Here is a 20,087-nt window from a genome sequence, read left to right as displayed (position 1 = left end):
TACTGGGGAGGCTGAGGCCCAAGTATCACTTGAACCCAGGAGGTGGAGGTTGCAGTGAGCAGAGATCATGCCACCGCACTCCAGCCTGGGTGACAGAGGGAGACTGTCTCAAAAAAAAAAAAAAAAAAAAAGGAGTTCATGAAATGATAAATGCAAAATAATTTTTTCTTCATTTCTCAAGGTCTTTAAAAAAACTTTAATACCAAAAATAGTACAGATCTATGGTGAAATTTATAATATATGCAAAAGTAAATTTAAAATGTAAAATGTATAAAACTACCTAAAAGATGAGAGGAGTAAATAGAAGTACGTCATTATAAGATTCCTACCTTACATATGAATGAGTATAATTAACTAATAAAACACTATGATAAATTAAGAATGCATAATGTAAACTCTATTGCAATAACCCAAAAAAAAAAACAAAATATAGCTAAGAAGCAAGGATAAAGACAAAATAAAAAGAAACAATAAAAAGCCAACCCCCTCCCCCAAAAAAGCCAAAAAAACAAAATATAGCAAAGAAGCGAAGAGGATAAAGACAAAATAGAATGAAACAACAAAAAAACCTCTGAGTCTTTTGCAGCCTAACTCTAAGCACTTATTCAGTTGTAATCCTTCTACCTTCACACTTCAGTTTAGTAGTTTCTGCTCTTGAGAGAAATCCCAATAGGAATTGTGACTAGTTAATTTAATTACTACTTCTATCTTTTATGGATATAGACAGTACCACAAAATAAAATTCAAAATGTTCCTTTGAAGTCGGGGCAACTCCTAATTACAAATCTCCTACCTGAGTCAATTTACTGAAGTTTTCCTCACTAACTGAAGGAATTGATTGAATAACAGGAAAAATAGTGAGTAAATGAACCTTGTGACAATTCATCAGAAGTTATGCACAGTTGATTTTTTAAAAATACTTTTTAATTTTAATATTTGTGCATATACAGTAGATATCAATATTTATGAGGTACCTAGTTTGATAAAAGCATACAATATATAATAATCACATCAGGATAAATGGGGTATCCCTCACTTCAAGCACTTATCCTTTATTTGCATTACAAACAATCCAATTATACTATTTCAGTAATTTTAGGGTGTACAAATTATTGTTGACTATAATCACAATGTTGTGCTATGAACTACTAGATCTTATTCATTCTAATTACATTTTATTTATTTATTTATTTATTTTTTTGAGACAGAGTTTCGCTCTTGTTACCCAGGCTGGAGTGCAATGGCGCGATTTCCGCTCACTGCAACCTCCGCCTCCTGGGTTCAGGCAATTCCCTGCCTCAGCCTCCTGAGCAGCTAGGATTACAGGCACGCGCCACCATGCCCAGCTAATTTTCTGTATTTTTAGTAGAGACGGGGTTTCACCATGCTGACCAGGATGGTCTCGATCTCTTGACCTCGTGATCCACTCGCCTCGGCCTCCCAAAGTGCTGGGATTACAGGCATGAGCCACCGTGCCCGGCCCTAATTACATTTTTATACTAACTGACCATCCCTATGTCATCCCCATAGCCCCACTACCCTTTCCAGACTCTGGCAACCATCATTCTACTCTCTTATCTCCATGAGTGCCCAGAAATAGGTGAGAACATGTGAAGTTTGCCTTTCTGTGCCTGGTTTATATCATTTAACAAAATGACCTTCAGTTCATTCTATGTGGTTGCAAATAACAGGATCTAATTCTTTCTTATAGCTGAATAGCACTCCATTGTGTATATGTACTGCATTTTCTTTACCCATTCATCTGTTAATGGACCGTTAGGTTGCTTCCAAATCTTAGCTATTGTGAACAGTGCTGCAACAAATATGTGAGTGCACTTATCTTTTCGATATACTGATTTTCTTTCCTTTGGGTATATACTCAGCAGTGGAGCTGCTAGATCATATGGTAGCTCTATTTTTAATTTTGTTGGGGAACGTCCAAATTGTTCTCCATAGCAGTTATACTAATTTGCATTGCGCCAAGTGTGCAAGGGTTCCCTTTCCACACCCTCACCAAGATTTATTACCGCCTGTCTTTTGGATTAAAGCCATTTTAACTGGAGTGAGATGGTATCTCTTCGTAGTTTTGATGTGCATTTCTGATGATAAATGATGTTCAGCACCTTTTTATAAGCCTGTGTGCCATATGTGTGTCTTCTTTTGAGAAATGTCTATTCAAATCTTTTTCCCATTTTTATTTGAATTATTAGATGTTTTTCCTATAAAGTTGTTTGAGCTCCTTCTATAATCCGGTTATCAGCCCCTTGTCAGACAGTTTACAAATATTTACTCCCAATCTGTGAGCTGTCTCTTCACTTTTTTGATTGCTTCATTTGCTGTGCAGAAGCTTTTTAACTTGATGTGATACCATTTGTCCAGTTCTGTTTTGGTTGCCTATGCTTAAGTATTATCATCCAAGAAATCTTGCCCAGACCAATGTCCTAGTAGAGAGCTTTCACCAATGTCTTCTTGTAGTAGTTTCATAGCTTGAGGTCTAATTTAAGTCTAATCCATTTTGATTTGAATTTTCGTATATATTGAGAGATAGAGGTCTAGTTTCATTCTTTTGCATACAGAAATCTAGTTTTCACAGCACCATTTATCGAAAAGATTTTCCTGTTTCTCAATTTATGTTCTTGATGTCTTTGGCAAAAATGAGTTCACTGTAAATGTATGAATTTGTTTCTGGTTTCTATATTGTGTTCCATCAGTCTATGTGCCTGTTTTTATGCAAATATCATGCTATTTTGATTACTATAGTTCTGTGGTATAACTTGTACTCAGGAAATTTGAATCATTCAGTTTTATTCTTTTTTCTCATGAGAGCTATTGCTATTCCGGATCTTTTGTGGTTCCACAGAAGTTTTAGGATAGTTTTTTCTATTTCTGTAAAGAGAATGTCATTGGTATTTTGATAGGGAATGCACTGAATCTGTAGATTGCTTTGGGTAGTATGAACATTTTAACAATATTGATTCTTCCAATCCATAAACATGAAATATATTTCCATTTTTGTATCCTCTTTATTTAATTAATGTTTTCTCCTTTTCATTGTAGAGATCTTTCATGACTAATTCCTAGGTATTTTATTTCTTTGTAGCTATTGTAAATTGAATTATTTTCTTGATGTTTTAGAGTGTTTGCTGTTGGCCTATAGAAATGTTACTGATTTTCATATGTTGGTTGTATATCATGCAATTTTAATGAATTCATTTATCAGTTCTAATCATTTTTTTGGTAGAGTCTTTAGTTTTCTCCAAAATAAGATCATATTATCTTTCAACAAGGATAATCCAACTTCTTCCTTTCTCCAATTTGCATACCCTTGATTTCCTTCTCTTATATAATTGCTCTAGCTAGGACTTCGAGTACTATGTTGAATAACAGTAGTGAAAGTGGGTATCCTTGCCAAGTTCTAGATCTTAGTAAAAAGGCTTTCATTTTTTCCCCATTCAGTATAATACAATTAATAGCTGTGTGTCTGTCATATGTGGCTTTTATTATGTTGAGATACGCTGCTTCTATCCCTAGTTTGTTAAGGATTTTTCACGATGAAGGGAAGTAGAATTTTATCAAATGCTTCTTCAGCATCAACTGAAATGATCACATGGTTTTTGACCTTCATTCTGTTGACACTATGCATCATGTTAATCGATTTGCATATGTTGAACCATCCTTGCAACCCTCAGATAAATCCCACTTGGTCATGACAAATGATCTTTCTAATGCATTGTTTGCTAGTATTCCATGGGGGAGTTTTGCATCAATGATTATCAGGGATATTGGCGTATAGTTTTCTCTCTTTGATGTGTCTTTTTCTGGTTTCAGTATCAGGGTAATACTGGCCTTGTAGAATGAATTTGGAAGTACTCCTTCCTCCTCTATTTTACAGAACAGTTTGAATAGGATTGGCAATAATTTTTCTTGAAAAGTTTGGTGAAATGCAGTAATGAAGTCATTTTCTTGAAAAGTTTGGTGGAATTCAGTAGTGAAGTCATTGGCCCCAGGCATTTATTTGCTGGGAGACTTTTTATTACAGCTTCAATCTCATTACTTGTTATAGGTCTGTTCAGGTTTTGGATTTTTTCATGGTTCAATCTTGGTAGGTTAAATGTGTCTAGAAATTGACCCATTTCTTCTAGATTTTCCAATTTATTGGCAAAGAGTTTTTCATAGAAGCCTCTAATGATTCTTTGAATTTTTATGATTTCATTTGTGATGTCTCCTTTCTCATCTCTGATTTTATTATTTGGGTCTTCTCTTTTTTTTTCTTAGTCTAGTTAAAGGTATGTAAATTTTGTTTTTCTGTTTTTTAAAAAACAAACTTTTCATTTTACTGATCTTTTGGTATTATTTCATTTGTTTTAATTTCATTTATGTCTGCTCTGACCTTTATTATTGTTTTTCTTCTACTAATTTTGGGATTGGTTTGATCTTGCTTTTCTAGTTCCTGAATAATGATCATTATAATCTTTATTTGATTTTGTTTTGTTTTTTACTTTTTTTGATGCAGGTGATTACAGCTATAAACTTTCCTCTTAGTACTGCTTTGGCTGTATTCCACAGGTTTTTGTATATTGTATTTCTATTATCCATTCCATTACTGTTTCAAGAAATTTTTCAATTTCCTTCTTCATTTCTTTATTGACCCCCGTATTAGTCTCTTCTCATGCTGCTATAAACAAATACCCAAGACTGGGTAATTTGTAAAGAAAAGAGGTTAGAATGATTCACAATTCTGCATGGCTGGAAAGGCCTGAGGAAACATACAATCATGGCAGAGGGAACCTCTTTACAGGACAGCAGGAGACAGAATGCTTTGAAGGAAACATGACACAGAAGGAAACATGACAAGGAATGTGGATGGCCTCTAGGAGGCGACAGTAGTACTCAGTCACAGTAATCAAGAAAATAGAGACCTCAGTTCTAAAATTAATTGTGAGGAACCGAATTCTGCCAACAACTTGAATTGGCTTAGGAATGAATTCCTTCCCAAAGCCACAAGAAAAGAAATAGTTTGTTTCCTCTAACCACATCATTTTATTTTAAAAAAAAATTCTAGGAATATCAAAAAGAAATTCATGTTTACAACATACTTTCACCAAAATTCATGTTTGAAAAATAAAATTATAGCACATGATTAAAAGGAAGATAACAGGGAAATATTCAAACTACATGACTAACCTAAAATTACAATTCATTCATTCAGTAGTCCATTTGCCACACATTTACTAAATGGAAACTTTTATACTTACAACTTTAGGAGACAGAATAATAAATTGGTATATATGTCAAAAACATTAATTAGAAAAGATAAATATTCCTTCCTTAATTCTATAATTGTAGGCAAACGATTGTAAGCCTAAAGGGGGGAAACTAACTTACTAATAGAGGGTTATAATGTAATATAGCCATTTGGAGAAGGAAAATATAATTTTTGCTTTGGTTGAGAAGAAGAGTACAAAGGGAAACAGTAAGATGTATTACTTGAAGAAGAAGTAACTGTACATTGTGCTAAAGATTGGAGATAACAGCATTGGGCAAAAAGACAGCTCAGTTTTTATGGTTTATTTCAAAATATCGGCATTCACTATCCTCAATGTATATTAGTAATAATTAAAACTACTTGCACAATTTAGACACATTAGAAATAATAAGAGTGAGAGAATAATATTTAGAGTACTAGTAGTAGTAATTAGAGTTATTTAATTAGTTAGATTGAAGTCAGATCCTATGCTTATAAGATGCCTTTTCCTCTGGAAAAAGAAAAAAAAGAAACGGACAACCTCCAAGTGTTTTAGAGCAGAGAATGGACTGATCTTCAAAAATATTAATATACCAGAGAACGTGGGGATGACTAAAGTATGGCTAAAGCCAGGAAAACCAGTTAGAATGTTATAATGCAATAGTCAAGCTGTTAGTGAAGATTTAAACTCTAAAAAATGTAGAGGGCAGAGATATGTGAGAACTATGGCCAAGGTTATATTAACAACATTTGGCAATTAGTAAGATATAAGGTACAAGAGAGGCAGACAGCAAAAGATTGTTGCAAGGTAACAAGCCTAAGTGTAGAGCATCTTTCAGTGTTATTTTGCTTCTTTAAAAAAAAAAATACAAAATAGGAGGGGAAATATAGATCAGTTACATAAATCTCTAATTCACATGACTTCACTACCATAATTTCAAATCCATTTTGAAACTAGGGTCCTTAAAGTTATAAAAGATATGAAAGCCTCAACATCCATCATCAGTTTATATTCTAAAATAAGAATATCTAACATCTATTTCTGATGTCTACAACCTGTAGCTCATTATTCAACTCTGGACCACATTCCAGAATGTGTCCAAATTCTTTTGAGTATCTCATTCAATGAGTAGGCAATGTTTTAACAAGTGAAAATAAAACTTACTCATTTGAGTAAGTCAGATCATGTTTTCTGTCAGGCTAGTAAACAGCTGCAGACATAGTCTGCTTCCCATCAAAGACTTCATGTATAACCTCTGCAGTATTAATGATATTCTGATAAATTTTCAAAACCATAACCCTAAAAACATGACAACCTACATTTTATTAAAGAAACATGCCCATACTGCCCACCCTGCATTCACTTGCAAATTTAACACAATGTGGAAACTCTACTACAAGTGCCAAAACTCTGTTGAGTATCTGTCTATGAGCTACATTTGCTAATACTTTCACAGGTTAAGGAAAGGTACATGCTCATAATACTAACACAAAATGGAAATACTTTCCACACAGCACCTTGACTTAAAAGAAAAACAATTTCCTCATGCTTGCTTTGACAGCAATGATAAAAGTATATCTGTTTTTAAAATATTCTCTGGAAAGCATTTCAAAGAGGAGTTGAGATCTAAATTTCTCCACTTTTCTGTCTCTTGAGTCTTGCTTTAGGGTAGCATTAGGTAGATTAACAAGCACTAAATGTGAAATGACTTCAAACAAATCTCTAAATGCTGTACTTTTTTTCTGAAACCTAATCGCTATAGGAGTTTCATAATCCTGTGTTTTAAAAAAATAATTTTTATCATTTAACTTAAACCGAAGAGAAATGTTGGCAAGATTGAACTCTGGCACAGATAACATATAGCCACTGGAAAGACAGCAGCTGTCTCACCATTAATTCCTTATATTAAAGCCTGACTCTAAAGAAAATGTTGGGTATTTTTCTCCTTTAAACCAGGTTAGCCAACTATCCACACAATAACATTACTCTATAAAAGACTAACTTGATAATACCTCATGACACCAACTTATGTTCTGCTTTTATAATATGAATTCTCTATAGGGCTTTATGGCCATTAAAACTAAGAGAGAATGCTTGATTTTCTTGTGAGATCTGGAGCTTCAAGATAGTCTTAAAATAGTAATTACTCCCATAGTAGTAGCAAATTACTACTACAACATTTTAGTACAATGTTGTTTAGTTCAATAGTAAATCTGTCAAGAAAAAAAGCAAATTGACACAGACTCTTCTCTAAGTTCCCTATACACCCAATTTTACCAGGGATTTAAAATTTTCTTCAAAATATATATCAAGTACGATATATGCCTTGAATGATGCTTACATTTAGAAAATCAACTACAAATTACAACCAGACAAATGGCAGCTTATGGTTTTGCAACAGTTACAGACACAGGAACAAGTAAAAATCACGAATGTCAAGTTGCAACCCTATCTAAATAAGGTTCCTCTTTATATCAGCCTTTCTTTTAGGTGCAGGTGCTTACTTTTGGTAGTAAAATAAAGAGCTAATTTAAGAACCTTAACAACATCTTCTCGCTTTAAGGACATCTTAAGGACCTAAACCTTAAGAACATCTTCTCACTTTCTATAAACAGGTCATAGAACTAATTAAAATTGCAGCATATCAACTCTACACATATACCTGCTTTGTTATTGGAGACTAATGTAATCCAAATATGCGGAAAATTCAAATAGTTCTCAGCAAAATTAATTTAGTTGGATGGATCAGATAACAATGTGGAAGTGAAATTGAAAGAATCATTACTACTCAAAGGCAGTAAGTACTGAATGTCATATTCCAAAATGTAATAAGAAAATACTGACTTTTAGTCTATTACTAGAATAATTTAAAAATAGTACTTTATTTATATAAATGTTTAAATACATCTCACTGGAAAAAAATGGAAATACCTACTAAGGCTAATATGTTCTATTCAAACTAAATAAAAAAGAAAATGGAAATGGCATAAAAGATCACATAAATTTTACATTTAATCCTACTAATATTCATATACATCCTCAAAGAATGTACTTCCATTTATAGTATTTTATCCTCATGAAGACAAATGCAAAAGCACTGAAGAAACTACTGACGGTCATTGCTACAAGATTTGTTGTCTTTAAAACAAAGATGAAAAATGGTACACATAGAAATGTAAAACGTTTCATAAGCTAATGATTTAATCTTATTGGCAAAGCAATATTGTTTGTATCCTTATACAGTACAATTCAAAGTCTAAAACATAAAAAAAAAAAAAAGATGGGGGAATGGTGGTTCATGCCTATACCTGTAATCCCATCACTTGGGAGGCTGAGGCAAGAGTATCACTTGGGCCCAGGAGTTCAAGACCAGCCTAGGCAACATAATGAGACCCCTGTCTATACAGAAAATGAAAAAGTAGGCAGGCATGGTGATGCACACCTGTGGTCCCAGCTAATAGGGTGGCTGAGATGCAAGGATCACTTGAGCCCAGGAGGTCAAGGATACAGTGGGCAGTGATCACACTACTATACTCTAGCAGCCTGGGTGACAGAGTGAGAACCTGTCCCCCAAAAAAGAAAAAAGTCAGGGTGGTAGCGTGGGGTGGAATGGAGGTGAGGTAAAACAATGAAAATGGAAATTTATCTTTTGAATCGCCAACTTCTTTTGCCTCAGTTCCTTTACCAAGTGAAAGAAGGACCACATACAGGCAGAGGGGGAAATGTGGAGACAAGAGACTACTATCCTGATGACCAGAGGACTGTTCTAGCTGTGGCTGAAGGGGTCCTCAAGAACTTTGGGGTCTTCTGGAATTTTGGGGATTACAAGACCATGAATAACATAAATTTTCAGGATGTACAGCAATTCTAATCACAGTACAGCTATGTCCATAAAGACCCTATTTCACCTGTGGGACTTCTGGATATTTCCTTAATACTCTACCCCCTCTTCTTAGTGTATACTACTTTCTATTTTCTACACCAAATACTTTAAATAAATATTGAATAATTTTAAGAACTCCAGATATTTTTTGGTTAGCATTAATATTGATTTAGCATGTCACTCCTGTTTTGTAGGAATATAAAAGTACTTGGATGGTCTCTTAAGACTTTTGTGGTAGCCAGCCTCCAAGATGGCCCCCAATGAGCCCTGACTCAGGAAATTCACATGTGCATTCTTAAATAATCCTCTCCCACACAGAATACAGTTAATGGCTGACCTGTGTAATCTAATAGGATATTGCAGGAATAATAGTGTGTGGTTGCTGATGCTAGGTCACCAAAGGCACTGCAGCTTCTACCTTGTTTTCTTTCCTCTTAGATTGTTCACTCTGAGAGAAGCCAATCACCATGCTGTGAGAATGTCAACAGGCCTGTGGAAAGGGTCTCAATGTAGAAAAGAATTAAGCCTCTTGTCAACAACTAGTACCTTCTTTTTCAGTGAACCATCTTAGAAACAGATAACCCACCTCCAGTAAAGCTTTTATAACAGACGACTGCAGGTCCAGCTGTTATCTTGACTGAAACCTTGTGAGACCTTGAGCTAGAACCATCTAGTTACGCTATTCCTATGTTCTAACCCAAAGAAATTATATGAGATAATAAATGTTTATTGTTGTCTTAAGCCATAAAGTCTTGAGGTAACTTGTTAAGCAATAACTAATTAATAATATTTTTTCAAAAAAACCAAACAATACAAAAAAGTCAGTGGATCAAACATCTTCATTAACAACATAATACTGTTTCTATATGGGGAATTGGGAACTCAAGCCAAGTGAATAACTCAGTCTTTAAAAAAAAAAAAATTAAGGTATGTAATTCCAGCACTTTGGGAGGCTGAGGCAGGCAGACTGCCTGAGCTCAGGAGTTCATGATCAGCCTGGGCAACACGGTGAAACCCCGTCTGTACTAAAATACAAAAAATTAGCCAGGCATGGTGGCGTGTGCCAGTAGTCCCAGTTAACTCAGGAGGCTAAGGCAGCAGAATTGTTTGAACCCAGGAAATAGAGGTTGCAGTAAGCCAAGATCACGCCACTAAACTCCAGTCTGGGTGACGGAGTGAGACCCATCTCAAATAAATAAATAAATAAGGTATAATTTACATAGGTAACATGCATACATTTTAAGTGCATATTTCATTTAATTATGACACACACACAGCACAAACACACACACACCCATAATATAAGTAGTATCTGATCAAGATGTAAAAATTTCCATATCCCTAAAGAGTTCCCTCAAGTCTATTTTGAATCGGTTCTTGATTCAAAAAGAGTACTCCTTACTCTCTACCAGAATACAGCACTGTTTTTATGTCACCTTAGATAAATACTGCTAATCTTCTATGTCTGGCTTCTTTTGCTCAGCATGATATTTTAGGGTTAATCCATGTGCTGGTGTACCAGTAGCTCTTTCTTTTTCATTGTTGATTAACATACAGGTTTAGCATCTGTAATCTGAAAATCCGCAATCCAAAATGTTCCAAAATCCAAAATATTTTCAGCAACAATGTGACAACACAAGTGGAAAATTCCACAGATATGAATTTCGTACCAACTTTGCTTCATGCACAAAATTATTTAAAATATTACATAAAATTACACTCAGGCTATGTGTATGAGCTGTCATTCAAACATAAATAAAGTTTGTGTTTACACTTAAGTCCCATCTACAACATAGCTCATTATGTAAATGCAAATAATCCAAAATCTAGGTAAAACAAATCCCAAATACGTAACACTTCTGGTCCCAAACATTATGGATATAAAATTCTCAACTTGCACCATGTTTATGCATTCTCCTGCCAAAGGACATTTGAAATCTACCCAGTTCAGAGCTATTATAAATAACGTTTCTGGGAACATTCCTCTGCAAATCTTTTTGCATAGGTGTACATGTCTTTTTCTGTTCTCTTGGATAAATACCTAGACAGATCTGGGACTTGCGTGAGGCAAATAAACTACTATAGTACAAAGTTTAAGGAGGCCTTGCACCAAGGACTGGAATTGCTGGATCATAAAATAGATGTTTCTATAATAATTTAGTCTTTTTTATAGCACTGAAATTTTAAATGCACACTTGCCACAGGTGGTTCTGTCAAGAAAGCTACCATTTAAATAAAGAGCAATAGCAGGTTAATATATTAGCCTATGAAAATATAACAAATTATACTTATAAAGACAATTGATTGGCCAGCTGTGGTGGCTCATGCCTATAATCCCAGCACTTTGGGAGGCCAAGGCAGGTGGATCACAAGGTCAGGAGTTTGAGACCAGCCTAGCCAATACGGTGAAGCCTGGTCTCTACTAAAAATAGAAAAATTAGCCAGGCATGGTGGCGCACGCCTGTAGTCCCAGCTGCTCGGGAGGCTGAGGTAGAAGAATCGGTTGCACCCAGGAGGCAGAAGTTGCAGTAAGCTGAGATCCTGCCACTGCACTCCAGCCTGGGCAACAGAGGGTGACTCTGTCTCAAAAAAAAGACAAGTGATCAATATATTATCAGATATGATGCATATTAAACATTAAGTTGAGAATAACTTGTACTACAATGGTCTCTTGATCAGTAAAGCTCGTTGTGTTACAGATAAGGAAAATGATTAAGAAACTTGTCCAAGGCTGCCTAACTAGTTATGGCTTTTTCATCACACATATTGCATTGTAAATTTTTAAATAAATTTAACCCAGGCTCAACTAAAATATTTTTTTCTTACCCAAAGTTGTGGGTACAATTGGTTTTCAATTTTAATGTTTTTGTTTGTTTGTTTGTTTGTTTTTTTGCCGTAGGGGCCTAAAGTTAAATTGTAAATTTGAACGAGTGAGCAAGGAGTAATATATTATTTTAAATGAAAATCAAAGATTAGTGATATTACAAAATTATAACTAAAAACCACACTTACTAAATAAAGTTAAACTACTTCGAAATACATATAAAAGTTATTTTTCTTACCTACAGTCAGATTAGACTTTTCTAAGGAAGATGTAAGGCTATGGTGTACATCAGAGGTTCCCAACCCCCAGGCCACAGACAAGTCCTGGCCCCTGTACCTAGGACTGCACAGTAAGAGTTGAGAGGCAGGGAAGCCAGCGAAGCTCCATCTGTATTTACAGTCACTTGCCATTGCTCACATTACCACCTGAGCTCTTTGCCTCCTGTCAGATCAGCAGCAGCATTGATTCTCATAGGAGCATGAACCCTACTGTGAACCATGCATGTGAGGGATCGAGGTTGCAGGCTTCTTATGAGAATCTAATACTTGATCATCTGAGGTAGAGCTGAGGCGGTAATGCTAGTGCTAGGGAGTGGCTGCAAATACAGATTGAGAGGTTTGACTGCACAGAGTCCATAATAAATCAATTGCTTGTGGGCTTATATCAGAACCCTATCAGTGAGAGGCAAGTGACAATTAAGCTGCATCTGGTTGCATGCTCTAGAGTGGCAAATGAGTTGATATACTTCAATTGTACAGCTGCATCTGGTGGCAGGCTTTAAGTCAGAATCCAAAATTTATTTTAGTCTGCACATGGCCTGCCCATTATTTTATTTACCACTTCCCTCTGTGCCTCCTTCCCGCATTACACAACTTTCTCAGTCACAGTTTTGGTAAGCCCATAAGCTAACACCTAGCCAAAATGAGTAAAAAACAAATGTCACTGGAGACCTTCTTTAAAAAGGGGGAAAGACCCAATGATGAGTCAGGAGAAGACTCTAAGACTGCCAACAAAAAGAAACCTTCATTTAAAAGAAAATACCAAGAGTCCTATTTAAATTATAGGTCCAATGCAACAGGTGATTTACATTTTCCAAGTCTGTTTTGTATAGTATGTGGCAACCAGCTATCCAATGAAGACATGAAACCTTCAAAACTGCTTTGCCACATGGAGAATCAGCAGCCTGTATTAAAAAAACAAGTCTTTGGAGTTTAAAAAAAAAAACAAAAAAAACATGAACACAAAGAACAAAAGTAATTACTGAAGGTCACAACTTCAACAAATGTGTTGGCACTACGAGTATCCTTCTTAGCTACTAACCACATAGCTAAAGCTAAGAAGCCCTTTACTATCGGTGATGAGTTGATCCTGTCTGCTGCTAAGGACATCTGTCATGAGCTTTTAGGAGACTGCAGTTCAAAGGGTGGCATGTGTTTCTCTTTCAGCTACCACCATGACTAGACAAACCAATGAAATAACAGAGGATATTGAGGCACAATTGTTAGAATTAATGAGTCATCATGGTACACAATCCAGGTTGACGAGTCTACCGATGTTGACAACAATGCAACAACACTTGTTTTTGTGCAATATATTTTTCAGGAGGATGTGCATGAGGATATGTTATGTGCACTTTTGTTGCCAACCAACACCACAGTTGCAGAACTATTTAAGTCTTTGAATGATTACGTATGAGAAATATTGAATTGGTCACTGTACGTCGGTATATGTACGGACATAGTGGCTGCCATGACTGGACAGCTTTCTGGTTTCACTACTCAGGTCAATGAGGTTGTTTCTAAATGTGAGTCTATGCACTGCATCATCCACAGAGAAATGCTGGCTAGCTGAAACATGTCACCTGAACTTAACAACATTTTCCAGGATATGATTAAAATTATAAACCTAATTGAAATATATGCCCATAACTCACACCTGTTCACGCAGCTCTGTCAGGAGATGAACACAGAGTAAACGTGTTTCTCTTAAACACAAAAGTAGATGGCTTTCTAAAGGTGGATCGCTAGCTAGAGTTTTGTGTTACAAGAGGTCCTCCAGAGATTTCTTTTAGAAAAACAGTCACCACTGACAGCACATTTCGGTGACACAGAATGGGTCACAAAGCTTGCTTCCTTGTGTGACTTATTCAACCTGCTCAACGAACTCAATCTGTCACTGCAGGGGGGAACAACTGTGTTCAAGTCTGCAGATAAAGTGGCTGTATTCAAAGACAAACTGGAATTACAGGGGTGATGAGTGAACACTGGGATTTCTGTCATGCTTCAAACATTAGCAGAAATTTTGAAAGAGACTGAGCCAGGGCCTTCTTTCTCCCAAATTGTGCCTGATCACCTATCTCAGCTTTCAAAAGAGTTTGACCATTACTTCCCAACCACAAAGGACCCCTGAACTGGGAAGGAATGGATCCACAACCCATTTGTGGGTGAATTGATTTCTACTGTGCTAGAAGAGGATCAACCAGACAATGTCAAATCTCCATACAATCTAGATTAAAGTCAAGACAGAATATCCTGAGATTGCCACAAAAGCACTAAAAGCCTGCTTCTATTTCCAACATCCTATCTTTGTGAAACAGGGTTTTCTGTAGTGACAGCAACCAAAACGAGATTACGGAGCAGACTAGACATTAGCAACACACTTTCGGTGTCACTGTTTCCCATCGCCACCAGATAGAACCTTCTAGTTGCAGGAAAGCAAGTTCAGGGCTCCCACTGATTCTACATTATACTGAGTTGTATAATTACTTCATTATATATTACAATATAATAATAGAAATAATGTACACAATAAAGGTAATGCACTTGAATCATCCTGAAATTATCCCTCCACCCTCCATCTGTGGAAAAGCTATCTTCCACAAAACCGGTCCTTGGTGCCAAAAGATTGGGGACTGCTGGTATATACATGGTATCTGCATTTTTCATTCCAGCTGCCACCCAAAACCAAATCATTTAAAAGAGCAATAATAGCATTTTGATTCAATTTATTTGTTTTGCTTCTATCAAATTATTACCATTTATTTGGATAAACATTTTTCTTCCCTTGAAAAAGGTTTTTCATCTAGAATATTGTGGTGATGGAAAACTATTAACCAATCAGAGTAACAATATTTTTCAAAACAAGGATGGATGATTATAATTCTATACACACTCATGGAAAGATAGACATTTTATTGGTTTAATACTACTTGATTTATACATAAAGAAAGATTTTTGATAATTTTAAGGTTACTTCAGAAAATCGTAAAGTTCATTTAATACTATATTTTTAATGAAGTTCATTTAATAGTATATTAGTAATAAAAGTTTAGAAGACATACTTTCCTTGCCAAAAGAGTAAATTTATTGAGTCCTAGAAATAATTGCATTTAAACTGCATCCTTAATTAAATTCTACCCAAGACATGATTAATATTTGTCCCTACTCTTCAATGTGACCTTTATTTAACACAGTTCACTGTGTCCCTAGGAATACAAGTATCCGATCTGAAGTGACCATGTGCTCCTTTCAGGAAAATAATCTTTTTGTTTGAGACTGAGTCTCGCTCTTTGGCTGAGGCTGGAGTGCAGTGGTGTGATCTTGGCTCACCACAACCTCTGCCTCCTGGGTTCAAGTGACTCTCCTGCCTCACCCTCCCAAGTAGCTGGGACTACAGATGCACGCCACCATGCCTGGCACTGTGGCTCATGCCTGTAATCCCAGCACTTTGGGAGGCCGAGGTGGGCAGATCATGAGGTCAGGAGTACGAGATCAGCCTGGCTAACATAGTGAAATCCTGTCTCTACTAAAAATACAGGAAAATAATCTTAATTCCAGCTAGTGAAATGCTTAGTGCTAAGAAAGTTTCAAATTTTCATCTATCCTTTTTTGAATAATTTTTTGGCAAATATTTCAGAGAATGTCTACCTCACAAAAGACGAACACTGAACTATGTTCATTGAATTCATATGTAATCTGTGAATTAAATTTCCTCAAATGAAAATTTTCACCTACATTTATCATTAAACAAGTAACAAAAGAAACCATAACCCTGCAGTTTAAACAAAATGCCTTTTTATTTGTCATGTTCTGCTTTTCATTTAATTGTTTTGATACTGTACAGTACCTCGCAGGTTTCCTTTCTCGAAGCAAGTCTTCCAGACTGCGTTCACAATGTTCAGCCACAACCACTAGTCGTTCTAAGTAAAATAAAGCAAACCCCTGTTATAGTCTATCAATACAACATGTTAAGAACAAAATAATATACACTACTGATGATACTAACATATAACACACACAATATTTTAAAAGTGCCTTTAAAACTCTGTATTAACTATATTATTACCAACTACATAGGATAATAAACATCTAATAAAACAACTATTTTTTTATCTTGTATTTTTTTTTCCTCTAGACTTTTCCTTATGTACATCAAGAAAAACAGGTGGAAAGACTGCCCTTGGGGAAAAAATAATTTATCCTTCTTCTGACACAGATTGGAAGAAATAAGTAAAAGATTAGATGAATATATAAAGAAATTTTGAAAGAATGGGAAAGTACGGAGACTAGGTACAGATTGCTTGACAGTCTGGTTTTAAACACAGATCTTTTAAATTACATTCTGAAACTTGAAGAAAGAAATGTTCTGAATCATAACCATAGAGAAAGAAAATCAACCTAGAATTATTGTTGACCTTTGAACAAAGCAGAGGGTTGTTAAGGGTGCCAACCCTCTACACAGTCGAAAATCACCTATAACTTTTGACACCCCCAAAAACTTAACTACTAATTGCCTACTCTTGACTGGAAGCCTTACTGATAACACATAAATAGAATAATATCTACATATATTATATGTATTCATGACACCTTTTTTCTTATTTTTTTCTACATTTCTAGGCTGCATGGTTCATCCATGAGTTTTTTTCAAATTGTCAAAAATGTCTAAAAATCTTTCCAATATATTAATTGAAAAAAATCTGCATATTTAAGTGGATGTGTGCAGTGCTAACCCATGTTGTTTAAGGGTCAACTGTAGTTTGTAACACATAGGGCCTGCTGAGATTAAATAACATAAAACAGTGGTGAACATGATCAACATTATGATGCCATTTTTATTTTCCATCAGATGAACTGTCTCAGAACAAGATGACACAGTTCTAAGGGTGGTCCATACTTCTTTTTTTTTTTTTTTGCCTCATCCATTATCCCAAGTCACTAACATGATGTTTGATAATGAATCTAAGGGGAACAAAAAAACAGTGCAACTGGGTTTCGAAGGTTTTGGGGATTTGACAAGGTTATTTCAGGAGTTTGGTTCAAAAGAAGTTGGAGTGTTGTCAGTATCTATGCAAAATGCATTCTAAGTAGGATAAGGAAGAAGTTTAACACAAAGCACAATGATAGACTGAGACTAGATAATGTAAAGGTACAAAGAAACTAGAAATAATAATAACCATAAAAAGAAGGTTTGGTAAACATGAAAAAGGGGACAAGGTAGAAAAAAGAGACAGCAGAAGATGGGAAACAGGAAGTTCAGAGTAGGAAATCTAGTATATAAAACAATTCAGTAATGACTGGATCAAGACATGGCCTTGAATGGGAAAGTAGAGATGGACAATTGTGTACAGGCAGACATGTCAAGTGCAGGAGCAAAGTACTATCTTGGATCATATCTAAGTTTACTCTGTCTAGTGAAATGGGATTATACAGAATAATCTAAACACAAAAATTAAAAATGCTGTAAATGAAAACCATCATTTTCAGATAAAAGACTCCAATTGTAGAGGAACAGGACAAAAATGAAATAGCAAATGATGAAGCTAGAGAGAGAGTTGAACAGGAATAATTAACAACAATTTAAAGAAAATTAAATTTAAAAGAACATGTATTGAGAAAAAAAGAAAAAGGAAAGAAAACCATGAAATGAAAAGTCAAATTCTTTACTCAATAAAGAAAAGAGTATGCAAAGTTGAGCTCCATGCAATTTAGTACAACAGTGAAATTCCAGAAGAAAAATACAGGTAACATTATCAGAAAACCAAAAAAAAAAAAAGCTGCATTCCTTTGCTTTTCATCTTACCACATTTTGTCCATTTTCCTTATACTTATCTGGCTCCCTCCCCTCAGTATCCTCTGTAAATCTTTACTTCTTCTACCCAAATTGAAATGCTGCCAGTTTCTCCACCTTTAATTCTGGGTCTTCTTACTGTTTTCTCATCTCTCCCAAGGCTGAAAAATTCTCAAATTTTATCACAAGCCCAAAACTCTCTTCTGAACTGCAGGCTTTTAATATTAAAGTTACCCGAAACTCAAGAAAACCAAAACTGAACTTAATATTTGCTTTTCAAGTCTGTCTCCTTTAAAACTATTTCAGTAAATGATATCACTATCCAGCAAATTACTCTAGCTAGAAGCTAAACAGTAATCTTCCCTTCTTAAATCCAAATAAACAAAGGGTCCTGCTATTTTTATGTCTCAAATATTTCTAGAATCTATATAGTTTGCTCCATCTGCCACAATCTGGGCCCAGCCAACATCATCTCATTAGATAACTACAACAATCTTTTACTGATCTTCTCATATTAACTCCTATTTCTTTCCAACATATTTTCACACTAAAGCCCAAGTGATAAAATAATAAGAAGTCTGAATATGGAACTCCCTCTCTAGCTTCATCTATGTTATTTTATCTTAGTTTACCAGCTTTCAGCCACACTGATCTTCCTTCTGGCTTCCTGCCTTAGGGCACTTACACATGGGTTCCTACTGCCTGAAATGATCTTTCCCATTCTCTTCTCCAGTTAACTCCTACCATGTAACAAAGTGGTTAAAAGTATAGACTATTTTATCTGGGATCAAACCCCATTTTTACTACTAATTAACTATGTGATCTCAGGGAAATTGTCTAACCTCTCTATGCCAGTTTTTTTTCTGTAAGATGAAGAAAAGAACAGCACCTACCTCAGAGAGTTGTTGTGAGGTTGAAACGGTTCATCTAGACAACAGATTGTGGAAACATTATAAAGCTTTAAATTGACATTTTTTCCACATTTAGGTATCTGGCAATTAATTTATTAATAAGCTGCCTCATTATAAAAATAATTTGATGCAGCTGGATTTACTACTTTGCCCTGACCTATAAGAAGTATACAATCAAATTTATGGTCAACCTAAAAAAAATTAATATTACTAACCTCATATCTTATTCTAACTTTCTTTTCTCTCTGAAGAAAATAAGAGTATGACACTTCAAAACATCCTTTGACATAAGGATTTTTTGAGTTGAAGGCAATTAGTTCACTGCTCTCCCTCTTTCTAAGCAGAACATAAATCTCCCTCTGTAAAGGTTAAAGGAACTTCCATTTGATAATTTCCATTTCCTATACCAGGAAGAGGAAAATGACTCTTAATCTATATAACAAACTTAATAATTCTTTTTGGTTTTTTGAGGCAGAGTTTTGCTCTGTTGCCAAGCTAGAGTGTAGTAGAGCAATCTTAGCTCACTGCAATCTATGCCTCCCAGATTCAAGCAATTCCCCTGCCTCAGCCTCCTAAGTAGCTGGAACTACAGGTGCACACCACCATGGCAGGCTAATTTGTGTGTGTGTATGTATTTTTAGTAGAGATGGGGTTTCACCATAATAGCCAGGAAGGTCTCGATCTCCTGACCTCGTGATCCTCGAGCCTCGGCGTCCAAAAATGTTGAGATTACAGGCATGAGCCACCGCGTCTGGCCAATAATTCTTATTTACCTTACATTTCCAAGTCACCGTCTCAAATCCAGGATTTCCCAGAAATCCCAAACCCCTTTTCCTTTGTCTACCCTCTTCTCTATATGTTATCTCCCTTTGTGAAGGTGGTATATAAGCCTTAATTCTAACTACCTCCTTGAGTCACATTTCTTTGTGAAATCTGTGCATACAGATTAAATCTGTTTTTTTACACATTTAATCTGTGCACTCCCACCAATTTACAAACTCCACAGCAATGTCAAGAAGTGACCTCATATGGTCTAAAAGGGAGGCAGGAATAATCCTCGTTTAGCATGCAATAAAAAATAACCATAAAAATGGGCAACCAGCAGCCCTTGGGGCTGCTCTGGCTATGGAGTAGCCTTTCTTTTATTACTTCGC

At 35.5% G+C, this 20,087-nt stretch overlaps 1 protein-coding gene across 4 annotated transcripts in view; it reads right to left on the bottom strand.

Moving 5' to 3' along the window:
• The window catches only part of TBCK (TBC1 domain containing kinase), a 272,708-nt gene that overhangs the window by 237,274 nt on the left and 15,347 nt on the right, over nucleotides 1-20,087 (bottom strand). For 3 of the 4 annotated variants that reach the window (XM_032254843.1, XM_032254842.1, XM_032254844.1), the window contains exon 3: nucleotides 16,079-16,151. In XM_032254843.1, coding sequence (XP_032110734.1) covers nucleotides 16,079-16,151 — 73 coding nt within the window. Of the gene's footprint in view, nucleotides 1-16,078; nucleotides 16,152-18,707; nucleotides 19,408-20,087 lie in introns of those variants that run through there. The other variant, XM_032254845.1, reaches the window with a different exon arrangement.

Source organism: Sapajus apella, unplaced genomic scaffold (genome assembly GCF_009761245.1).
Source record: "Sapajus apella isolate SASKATOON/1434 unplaced genomic scaffold, GSC_monkey_1.0 scaffold87, whole genome shotgun sequence".
NCBI lineage: Eukaryota > Metazoa > Chordata > Mammalia > Primates > Cebidae > Sapajus > Sapajus apella.
This window is presented reverse-complemented; position numbering and strand designations above follow the sequence as displayed.